Source organism: Myotis davidii, unplaced genomic scaffold (assembly GCF_000327345.1).
Source record: "Myotis davidii unplaced genomic scaffold, ASM32734v1 scaffold197, whole genome shotgun sequence".
NCBI lineage: Eukaryota > Metazoa > Chordata > Mammalia > Chiroptera > Vespertilionidae > Myotis > Myotis davidii.
In genome coordinates, this window is record NW_006291549.1 from 1,177,640 (window position 1) to 1,189,979 (window position 12,340).

General features: G+C 40.9%; 1 protein-coding gene across 4 annotated transcripts in view; it reads right to left on the reverse strand.

Moving 5' to 3' along the window:
- BNC2 (basonuclin 2) overlaps positions 1-12,340 on the reverse strand; it is a 302,217-nt gene that overhangs the window by 258,822 nt on the left and 31,055 nt on the right. For 2 of the 4 annotated variants that reach the window (XM_015564720.1, XM_015564721.1), the window contains exon 2: positions 4,185-4,268. The exons of the other annotated variants lie outside the window; for them this stretch is intronic. In XM_015564720.1, the coding sequence (XP_015420206.1) occupies positions 4,185-4,268 (84 nt within the window). The remainder of the gene's footprint in view (positions 1-4,184; positions 4,269-12,340) is intronic. 4 annotated transcript variants of the gene reach the window in all.

The following is a 12,340-nucleotide window of genomic DNA, read 5'->3' on the forward strand; positions in this document are numbered from 1 at the left end:
CTGCAAAGATCACATCGCAATCATTTGTCAAGAGCTGGAAAGAGAACGGCAGGAAACTTTCTGGCTCTTGGAGAAGATGAAAAGACAAAAACCATGTGTCACACACACACATACGCACGCACGCACACACACACACACTCGCACTCACACACTCGGCAATGGTACAATGACTACTACACTTATTCCCCACCCCTCTCCTTACCCTCACTAAATTTAATGATCTTCAGATATACTCCACTCCATGGTCAAAAACATGCAGTCACTTGACTTGTTAAAGCTGCAGTCTATGTACATTTTCAAATAAACCCCAGGGCTGATGTTAGAAAATCAAAATCAGTCAAGCATAGACCGCCTGGTACTTTGGGCAGGAATCCTTGTGGTTTCGTCAATAAACAGAATCTGAATGAAAGACACCACAGTAACTAGACAGTAACGTTTTGAACAGTTCTTAACCTGAAGGGGGGCTGGGGAAGGCGGGTGCACTAGCGACCATGGACAGACGTCTACCAGTCCATTTACATCACTCACTCTACCTGTGACACAACTGTGTTTAGCACAAGCTCATCTGCTATTTCTAACACACACTCAAAAATACCAGTGAACTTATATTTGAGGGATGTTGTGAATGAATTTGGAGAGGAAACTGGTTTTTGTTTTTTTTAAAAATTAATATACCTATTTAAGAGGGTGGGAAGAGGAAACCTCAGATTCCGTTTAATGCACACTAGTGATAACAATATAAAAGATTTGCTAGCTTCGTTATGAATTCATAAAAATGACCAGTTTTGCATCAGTAGGTTAAAATGAAAAGTTTTCAGGGCACCCTGTACACAATTAGTTAACTTCTCCAAAATCCCAGGAATTTAAATCTGCTCATGGTGATCCATAGACTTCCATGGGCAGCTTTTGGTCCGCCCCGATGCTGCGTTTAACCAGCAGCAGCAGCCAAGCTCGTCCGTCCCTGTGATTCCATGAGTGAATGCTGCAGGTTGTTTAATAACCTGGCAAATTCACAGTAGCTTGTCAAATTATTACAGGAACAGTGTCATCACTAAACAAGCCTGATCACGGTTAATTACAATGCAGACTAGAGAGCAGCCACAATTGTTCATTAATTACAGGAAGCACCTCATTTAAATTTTATGGAAATTTACACTTGCACCCCGGTATGTCTGGAAAAAAAAGTGATCCTTCACGCTTTCACAGAAGAAAGGAGTCTGTGGTTTATGAAACACCACAGTAAATTGTGTCTCATCTAGTACAGAAATATTGGTTCATTATTTACTCTAATTTTCTAAGCACTTTAGTGGTGAAAAATATCAAGTCAAACCCCACATCTTGAAATTCTCAACCAAGAAAGGAAACGTGCCGGGCCTACTATAACAACTCAATACCTGATGAGGCACAGTTAGACTAAATAAAGTAACTTTTCTCTGATTAAAAATAAAAGTTACCAGCAATTAAGGGAATCTAAACTAGAATAACCATTGCCTATAAAGCACTTATATAAGAACACAATTTTTATACATCATCATCTACTAGACATCAGTTTACCATCCCAGCTGAAGAAAGTAGTTTTATACCTACTTCAAAAGCCACTGAAGAATATTAACAAAGGTAGATAATGAATCAAAATCTTGATTTCCAGCTACTTTTCTTAATCAAGTCTATTAACACCAAAAAAAAAAAAACAAAAAAAAAAACAGATGTCCTTGCAAAAGTCAAGTCAGGTTATGATCATTCCAAACCAAAGGTATATTAATGAAAGAGTATCAGGGATCTTGGGATTAAGAAACAATAACTTTGGTAAGCCATCTGACATTTTAGAGATAAAAGGAAAGGGTTAAAAGGAATACCTTAATCAACAAAGAAAAAAAATAGAAGGAAGCAGGAAAGGACGCCACCAGTCATGAAAACTCATGTCAGCTAAATATAAAAGTAGACCAGATATGGGTGCTATGTGTCTAAATGAAAATCCTTTTTAGGAAAAGATATAAACACACATTGCTCCTAAATTGAGGTGCCCACAGGGTTATTCTCAGAATCGAGGTGACATCGCGAATCCTCTGGTGGTTATGGTGTCTGGCCCTGAGGGAGAGCCTGAGGTTCGAGTGGGAAAATAAATGACTCTGATGACCCTGGCAAGTCCTAGAGTGAGTCCCATGGAGTGTAGAGTTGGACTAAAATATAAGAAATGGCTCATTCTGTAAGGGAAAGGGGGGAAACCAAACAAACACCAGAATACATTCCATGGCAAGAATGAAAGGACTGTAAGCTAAAAACTACTCCTGGAATTGTTAGCTGGTGAAGAAGATATTAGGGGTCGAGTTTGTTATGACTGACATAATATGGATATATGCTAGATAGTATTACAATGCATGAAAGCCATATTAAAAAATGAAGAGGAAAAAAAGAGAAAGAAACAGTTCGAGTGAGTCCCAGTTAATTCACCAATTCACTGTAGTTGACTATCTTTTGACAGGTTCCACCTTTCCACTCAGTCTGCCAAAACAGTGTTGCAAGAGGAGGAATCCAATAAACTGAGCACTTTCATTTCTTTGCCCAGGAGTTCCGTTGTCCTCGCAAGGCCCACGCTGAACTGTCAACTCCACAATTTGTTTCACTACCTACAACCAGAGTTTCACTGAAACTTATAAATACACATTTCCTCCCTTGGTATGTCATCATAATGAGCTGCACCGGTCTCTTTCAGTTTTACTTCACACAGTCACATCTGCAAAACCCATTGCTCTTTGCACCATAACTCAAGGTTCAAAAACAAATGATCCAACAGCCACCCATGACAGATCATTCCAGGTGATACGTTTGAGGACCATCAATTGTCCTACCCAAAGAGGTCAAGGATCAGACTCTTCTCCATCAAAAGTCTTCCATCACTGTGCATTGATGTGTCACACACAAGCTGTTAACTTTCTAAAACTGGGAAATGCACGCTCATGTCTCATATGTGTCACACCTGCTTTTCTGTTGTATCATAGCCATGCACCACCCAGGCAGTACCAGCTTGTGGCACTGAAGAGCTCAGGTGGTCTTCCTAGTCCAAGAGCAGGTGTGCAAGTGATGGTGTACCCTTCAGTACCATAAAAACCGAAACCTCCTCCAACCACCCCTTCTACCTTTACTCCCACTGTGAAGAAGTAATGTTTAAAACTATTCTCTTTTCTCATGTGGGTTATCCCAATCAGTAATACGTTTTAAAACTGAACTCACGATGCTCATCCCGTAAGTCTGAAAATTTGAGAAAAGGATGCCAAATGGAGGTCCTAAAAAAATACTCTGAGTTGGCTTATGCAAGGGATTGGCATCCCTGTTGAAACCTCAGCCTTGCATCACTGGCACACACATTTCTTACATATTTAAAGGTACATGGAAGTGGAGACATTACTCAGGCCAAGACATCATGTTTATATTTTTAATTTGCAACATACCAGACTGCTTTGACTATCTCAAGACCAAACAAAATGAACTGAATTCCAAGTCAATACTTTCACCAAAAAAATGTACTTTGCTAATAATCTTACTATTCTGCCAGAGGCCCTATCTCCCAATCCATGAAGAAGGAAGACAGCTATTATTGAGTCCTATTTCTCAAAGACAGTGCCCACTGGAATGGCTTCCATTCTCCTGGGCTGGGAGACCATAATGCAGGAAGCAGGCCTTGCTCACCATGTATCCCCAGTCCTTAGCGCAGTGCTTAGCACATGACTATGATGATTTAAGAAGATGGGAGCTAATATTCCCAGAGTGCCTGTTGCGTGCCAGGCCCTAGGTTAACTGCTAGGTATACATTGGAACATTTAATCCTCATAATCACCTTGTGTGGTAGATCTCCATGTCACACATGAGAAAGCTAAAGCTCAGTTAAGCTGAGTGACTTGCCAAAGGTCTCACAGCAAGCAGCTTGCATCACCGGGGCAGCCAGCCTTCAGAAACCACGGTCTTATCCACTGCAGTATGTGGATAATAAATAAATGATCTCCAGTTACAGACAACTTATCCTGAAAAGGACATTTTGCTGCATATATGCTACACTGATCCCTCTTCTACACTTGTCTCAATGGTTGTCCGTCCGTCTCCTGATGTCACAGATACATCTGTGTGGCCTTTGGGGGCCACTGTTTCTGTCACGCCACCCCCAACTGATAAAACAGTAAGACTCCAACCTGGACTTCCAGCCTCTGGTCTGGCTCCTCCAGGTTTGGGCAGAAGTCTGCACCCAGCACTCTGCCAGCACATGCCACTGGAACCTGGGGGAATATGGCGGAGTTAGATAGGCGCTGGGCGTGGTGGCTGAGAACTGCGCGCGCATACACACACACACACACACACACACACACACACACACACACACACACACACTTGACCCAGGCAGAAGCAGGGACATCCCAACTGCAGGTCTGAAACAGGCCATCATGGCTTCACAGGTTTTTGACACTTAGTAGGTCAAACATGTTGTAAACATCACACATCCTGGTTTACTAACTACCAAGAAGGTAAACTCCAAGAAAAAAAGATCCACATAAAATGTATTCCCCCTTGTATCTAGAGCATGCAGCACAAGGTAGGCACTTAAATATCTGAAGATGGAAGGAGGAGAGAAGGAGAAAGGTAAAAAGGCATGGAGGAAGGAAATAAGGGAAGGGGAAAAGAAGCTTGGTAATATTTATTCCTCTTATAATTTTCTTATGTGGGAATTAAGAAAATTGTATTCCATAATGCCTAAAGTTCCTCTGCACTCTTAAAAGCTCTATCCAAATCTATTTCTTCTATTTCTAGTATAGAATAGCAAAGGCAAGTTTATTTTTCAATATTTATTATTTACTTACTATTATTTATGTCTGTTCTAATAATAAAATGATAACAATAAACAGGTATAACTTAATTTAGTTCTTTGTTTCTAGAATTCTACATTGAAAAACAGTAAAATTCCCTTTCAAAAATAAGTTATTCATTATAAGGAGTGAATCTCATCTTGAAATACTGCCTCCTATAACTTGCTCACTATATTGTAGACTTTTTAAGATAAGTGAAAAAAGACATAGATTTGACTTAAACCTGTTTTTTCCTTGTAAAAATTTTATCTAATATTCAATACTTCCAAACATATACTATTTCATTAATTATACATCTATCCATATATATAGGAATCTCAATTCATCAATCAGCTTCACCCCATCTGTGTCCTTTCCCTATCAAAGTCCTCCTTTGGTGTTTTGTTTTAATTTCAATTAGGATCATCTGTGCCAATCAATTTTCTTTGTTTAGAGATCACTTTTCATCCAAGCGTGCTGTCTTAGAAGGTATTTCCCTCTCTCTTTTTGACCCACAAATCAGTTCACTTCTCCAAATTTAAACAATATCAAGAAGCTTCATTTTGCAATATTACTAATTTTTACTAATGAATAGTAAATAGTGAATATTACTATTTTTTAAAAAGCATTCAGTCAACTCTTCAAACATTTCAGATTCAACTCTCCCATTTTTTAAATCTCTCCTTCTTTCTTCCTGCCTATGTCCATAAGGCAAAATGGACAGAATATCATCTAACTTTGAAATTAACCACTCTTTACCCAGGAATCTCTCCAGGGGAGCCCAAGAGGGAAAGGAAAAAGAAGTCACATTTACTGAGCACCTGCAATGAGCCAGTCACCACAGGGGCACCTTCAACCATCTTATGTGGTATGGGCATCTGCATTTGACAAATGAAAAAGCCGGAGCTTAGAGTAGGTAAATAAAACAAGCTCAGAGTCACGTGCTAGAGAGTTGCCCTGCCCAAATTCTAAAAAATGAGGAAGAAAAACTGAGAGCATATTTCAAAGTTAATGAAAAGCATGTAATAGTTGTATTTGGTGGCATTCGTTCTAGGGGCATTTGTTGATGTTCCACATGAAAGAAATGACAAAGACGACAAAGGAAATGGAGAAGGTGTTACCAGAAACCAAGGCTGACTACGTGCTCTTCGGTCTGGGACAACATAAGCAATGAAAAAGGGAACCGATCCTTAAACTTGAGGAATGAGAAAGAAAGGGGGCATGGAGGAGAGTCGAGACACTGTGAATCTGGGTTGTGTCACACACAGAATGATGCTGATTCCACCCCTCAGATGACACACAGAGAGGCACTAATGAGTCAGGCAACAGTCATTCTCCCTAGGGTGCAACAGAAGGACTGGAAAAAACTCATCTTAGAATATCCATTTCAAAATGAAACCCCCCCAAGAAAGCTTCCCATAAAGCCTCAATAAATGTGACTACTTAACTCATTAAAGCAGAATCCGTGAGTCAGAATTAAGTGTAAACAATACTTTATTTTATATACACAGAACAAAGTCCCACTTACCTTAATATTATTTGGCCGGATCACAAATTTTCTAAGTTTCTAGTTCCTTTTCCCCCCTAACAGAATGCATTTTATAAACACTCTCAACAGGAAATGAGACAGTTAACCAAGCACAGTGACACTCAATTACAACCTCAGACACTTAGAAATTCAGTTTCTGAGAGAAAACAAGAAGTTCTGTGAATAAGTTGGAAGGAAGCTGTGCCAGGCCTCTAGAATGTTTCAATAATCCAGATCACAAAAAGGATTTAGTAGGAAAGTGGGTAGCACTCTCATAGTTAGAAGCCTCGAGTTTCAAAACCGGAAAAAAAAAATCTGTTAGTGTCCATATAAATGGACTTCCATATTTGAACGACGGAGGAAATTGAGGTTCAAACTAAACTACAGTTTCAGGGATGAGTTCACCTTCCAATAATACTCTCCCATCCCATTGACAATTGGTGTCATTGATTATCAGAGAAAAAAATTTTAAGGAAAAGGCAAGTGACAGTATCTGGTTCCTAATTCATCATTCCAAGGAAAATACAAAGGATATAAAAGTTGATGACCTGCGGAAACCGGTTTGGCTCAGTGGATAGAGCGTCGGCCTGCGGACTCAAAGGTCCAGGGTTCGATTCCGGTCAAGGGCATGTACCTTGGTTGCGGGCACATCCCCAGTGGGAGATGTGCAGGAGGCAGCTGATAGATGTTTCTCTCTCATCGATGTTTCTAGCTCTCTATCTCTCTCCCTTCCTCTCTGTAAAAAATCAATAAATATATTTTTAAAAAAAAAAGTTGATGACCTAATTAGTTATAATGCAGCACACCTAGACAATTAGGCCTTTTGATTTAGAAGCCTCCTTTGTTAACGCAATAGCTATAAAGCAGTCAAAAAATGATTGACAGAAACAGCGGAAACAAATTGTGTAAATCCTTACTAGTACTCTATTTTAAATTAAAATATTAAAATATAGTGTATACCCAATGACTGTTTTCACTGGAATATAAAACCTAAAATTGATTTGGGGAATTCCAATGCTATCCACTTTCCTTCATGCCAGCGTTCACAGTGTCTGTTTCAATGCCATATTTTTAAAACTAAGTTCTACAATGATTTTTGCAAAATGTTCGTAGTGATTTTTATCTCTGAAAAGAAGTTAGACTGAGGGAACTTTTTAAATTATTTGTTTTAATCATTGCATATTTTGCTTTCAAAGTAAAAAACAAAACAAAAAACATTTAAGTTGAAAAGAAAGTACTAACCTGATCAGCTAATGTGGCTAAACATTCCGCCACAGGTTTCATTACGGAACGGTAATTGTCTAGTACTCATCTACATTTCATTCTGCTGGTGCTGTAACAGGAAATACGAGGCCTTGTAAGGGACCCTCTAGGATCCCCAGGGTAGGGAGAAGCTGAGTGCATATCTACTCTCCTGTACATACCTCAAAGGAATCATGGTGTGTGAGAGAGCTATTTACAGCTTACTTTGTGTATAATCAGCAGAAACAAAAGATATGACAACAAGCATAAAGGCCTCTCTCTCTCTCTCCTCTCAGGAGAATTCAGCAATGGAGGGCCAGTGGGTATTCACTTCAGTGTCAAAAGGGCTTCCAGAAAACACATTTTCTGTGGGGCAGGGAGGAAATATGGCAAGCTTCCTACACACACACACACACACACACACACACACACGCGTGCACACACACACACCTTTGCACACGCGTTCTTTGTTTACTGAGATCACACCTAAAGACTGTGAGAGGCCAGATTTCTGAAAAGAAGTCAGGAAAAGCCCCACACTAAAAGGAAGCTACCGTTCACAATATCTGAAGCTGAATGGGGGTATAAGGTGGGTGCAAAGGGAGAGAGAATGAGGCACAGACATGGTCATCTGGAAAATGAAATCTGTTCCCAAGAAAAGGGCATATAGAAACTGAGATGCTTTTTGCACAGCCAGGGCCCATTTGAAATGTAATTTTATTTTTAAACATTAAGCATTCAGGTAGGCACTTGCCTGACAGGCACTATAAAAGTCACAGCCTAAATAAACAAACTGACTCCCATGTCAGCTCAAGTCTCTTCGGTTAAGCTGGCCACAAGCCCAGATCAGTTCTGAAGTGTACGTGTTTTGGTGGCTTCAGTCTAGCAGGGAAGACATGAGGGAAACTATCTGAGCCCAAGAAGAACTTGGAAAATAAAGGATAAACAAAACTGATTTTCAAAAATAAAGGGAGAGAGGGAACCCAAAACAAGTCCTCTCAGGGTGCTGGGGGACATGGCCGGGCCAGAGCTCTGCCACGGTCCAGGCCAGAGAAAGGCACCAGAACTTCAGCCTCGTTTCAGAGGTAGACAATGCTGAGCAGCAGAAGGGACAATTATGCAGATAACACAAAGAATTCAGGAAGACCATTAAGAGAAATGGCTTTGACAATAAGCTAGCCAGGAGCCCGTGTGAGAAAGAGCAGAGAAAGGAATAAATTAATTACCCACCACGGTAAAGATGAGGATGCATGCCCAAGACAGTGCTGCAAAATAAATGCAAACGCTGAAATGCACGAAGGTGAGCCGTGTTGTTGGATGTGCAGGTACAGCTTATATCCTACTAATATTTCAGGTCACGATATTACTAATGAACAACATTCCAAGCCTAAATGTTTTCAAACATGGAACCCCAGGCTAAGACTCAGAAGGACCAACTAGAGAAGCCCAAGGCTTAGGAATGAAAACACTGCTTCCTGGTCTCCACTACTGGTGAGTCCAAACACTAATTTACCCATTTTCCAAAAGAAAATGGCCAGAGCTGTGCTCATTCTTACAGGCCAGACAGGGTTGTATGAATGGGGGAACACAGTAAGGATGAGAGATTTGTTATAGAAGAAGAACTAAGTAGGACAGTGGACAGGCCACTCTGGAGACATCTCGGATCAATGAGCTATAGGATCAGGATGAGAAAAGAGAGAACAGCAGAGTCAAGTATGTGATTCTGCTGCTCTGCAGGTTGACGGACACAGAAGAGGACTGGGGGTCAGGGAGACACATCTCACAGCAGCCAGGCCTGTTTAATTGAGGTTCTCTCTCTTCCTGCCTCAGGAGCTGGTCCTCTTGGGGAAGCTGCCAAAGAACAGGGCCCTAGGCTCCTTGATAGGAGCAACCTCTGCAGGTACAATTACAGGAGATTTTCACCGCCACAAACAACAACAAAAATACCTTGTTTTTATATTGTGAAATGTAGGATAAAAGATATCTCTCTTCACTGGTGACACCCTGAGGAAGGTAACGGAACATGAATAATGCTAAAATTACATAGAATCTCCTTTCCAGAGTGCTCAAAGTGCTTTATACATAATATTTATTAATTCCCACATCAGGTAAGTAAAGGGTGGTCTGATTTCCATCGTACCTTTTTTATTTTTAAACTAGCAAACTGGGGCCTATCACTATGTCTTCTTCCACATTTGATAAACTGTATAGAACTGAAATTATGACTAAGTTCTCTCAATTACTATGCTAGTGTTTTAGTAGAAGAAGAAAAAGCCTCCTACCAACTGATAGTCCGTCTGTTTCTCCAACTCTTATTTTATTTGAGTTTTAGCAATACAGAAAATGAAGTTGTGTATACCTGTGTCATGGATGGGCTTTGGATTACGAACACAAAGTACATAATTAGATCATTTTCAATTGGTTTGCAATCATTCTTTTATTCATATCTTGGAAACTGAACACTCCAGGTTTCTGCTTATCAGCATATATACTGCCAAATCTAACAACTGACAATAAGTAAAATCTCAAGTGTGCATATATAGGCCCAGGTTAACTTTCTTTCTGCCCTTAAGGCCTGATGACAACTATTCTAAAGAAAGGAAATGTGAAAAAGGCACCAGATTTGAAGTTGGACCTCTGTTTAAGTAAATCCAAGCAGTCCCTTATAAAGTTGGTCAGTTAATTATCAATTCAGGGCCCTGTTTCCTGCATCTGTAAAGTGGGAATACTTACAATTACTGTGTAGGGTTGACAAGGCTGAAGGAGAAGACATGTCATCTAACTAAGCACACAGTAGGTACACAGTATAGGTCAGTGGTCGGCAGACTGCGGCTCACGAGTTACATGCGGCTCTTTGACCCCTTGAGTGTGGCTCTTTCTAAGCCTTAGGAGTACCCTAATTAAGTTGATAACAATGAACCTACCTATATAGTTTCAGTTCAAAAAGTTTGGCTTTCAAAAGAAACTTCAATCATTTTACTGTTGATATTTGGCTCTGTTGACTAAAGAGTTTGCCGACCACTAGTCTAGGTAAATGATACTTCCCCAGACATCCCCCCACAGCACACCACTCTCATAAGGGCAGAGAAGTTTGAGACAGTGAGGGACAGAATTTGGGCAGAGGGAAGCAAGCCTGAAGTGTCAAAGGAATAATATAAGCAATTAGAGAAACTAAAGTATATAGCTATTCAATTAGTCTCAATTAGGGGCCAGCTCAGTCAACTTCTAGAAGACTTCTTAGAATGCTGAGTTGAGAAAGACTGGAAGATGATTTGAGGCTCAGAGAGACTGACCATTGAAGTCTTCACTGGGGGAAGTTGTGAGCAGTATCGCATTTCACGCTCTGCCATTCATATCCCAAGGGAGCCTTCACAATTAAAATATAAGGTAAGCCCTAGCCATTTTGGCTCAGTGGATAGTGCCTCGGCCTGGGGATGAAGGGTCCCAGGTTCAATTCTGGTTAAGGGCACATGCCCCGGTTGCAGGTTTGATCCCCCGTAGAGGGTGTGCAGGAGGCAGCCAATCAATGATTCTTTCATCATTGAGGTTTCTTTCTCTCCCTCTCCCTTCCCCTCTGAAATAAATAAAAATATGTTAAATATATATGCTAAGGCCGGATGCACGAAAATTAGTGCAAGAGTAGGCCTTCCTTCTCCCTGGCTGCCAGCACCGGCTTTTCTCTGGTACCCGGGACCCGGGCTTCCCTCCAGCCGCCAGCAAGGTACCTGGGACCCAGGTGGCTTCGGCCCAGCCCCGGCTTTGTCCAGAATGACATCCAGAAGGATGTCTGTCTAATTAGCATATTACGCTTTTATTATTGTAGATAAGGTAACCTGATGAGTTATCTTTCATGCTACTGGCTTGACCTATGAATTAAAAGTAAGGAGCTTCCAGGAAACATGAGTGAATAAAATCTGAAGAAACTCTACCCTTTTGGAAAACAGCAAACTGATAGACAAAACCAATAGTCTAGGTCAGTGGTTCAAGGTGTACTCCTCAGCCATGGAACTTACCAGCATCAACCGGGGAGCTGTTTGAAACGCATTTAGCCGGCCCCACCTGAGACCTACTGTGACAGGACCCCTGGATGGGGTGCCCAGCCACTTGTTCTTAGTGACCAGGTGTTTGAGAATCACTAGCCTAAATAAATTGGAAAATCAAAGGAGAAATGGTCAGGAGAAAGCTCTCACTTAGTTTTAGAAGAGGCAGCATAACAAAAACCAAGGGATGAAAGAAGCAGCAGACACCAGGGCGTAAGATCCAGGATCTCCCCAAATCTCACTCTGAAGGAGAGAGGGGATGTCAGAAAAGCAGACCTTAAAAAGAGAAAGCCAAAATGATTAAGCCACTTAAGGTGCGGTGATATGGCCAATTCCTCAATACGCTGCAAACATGCAAACATGAGAAGGAAATGATTTGGGAACAGGCGCTAACTTAGGCATCTAATCTGAAAGCACTTTGAAATGATCCAGATCACCTTTAACGTGGCCACTACACTTGCTTCTCTCGGCTTCTCTCCCTGGTTTTCCTCCACAATCAAGAAGGAGAATGGCCCTGACCAGTTTGGCTCAGTGGCTAGAGCAGTGATGGCGAACCTTTTGAGCTCGGCATGTCAGCATTTTGAAAAACCCTAACTCAACTCTGGTGCCGTGTCACATATAGAAATTTTTTGATATTTGCAACCATAGTAAAACAAAGACTTATATTTTTGATATTTATTTTATATATTTAAATGCCA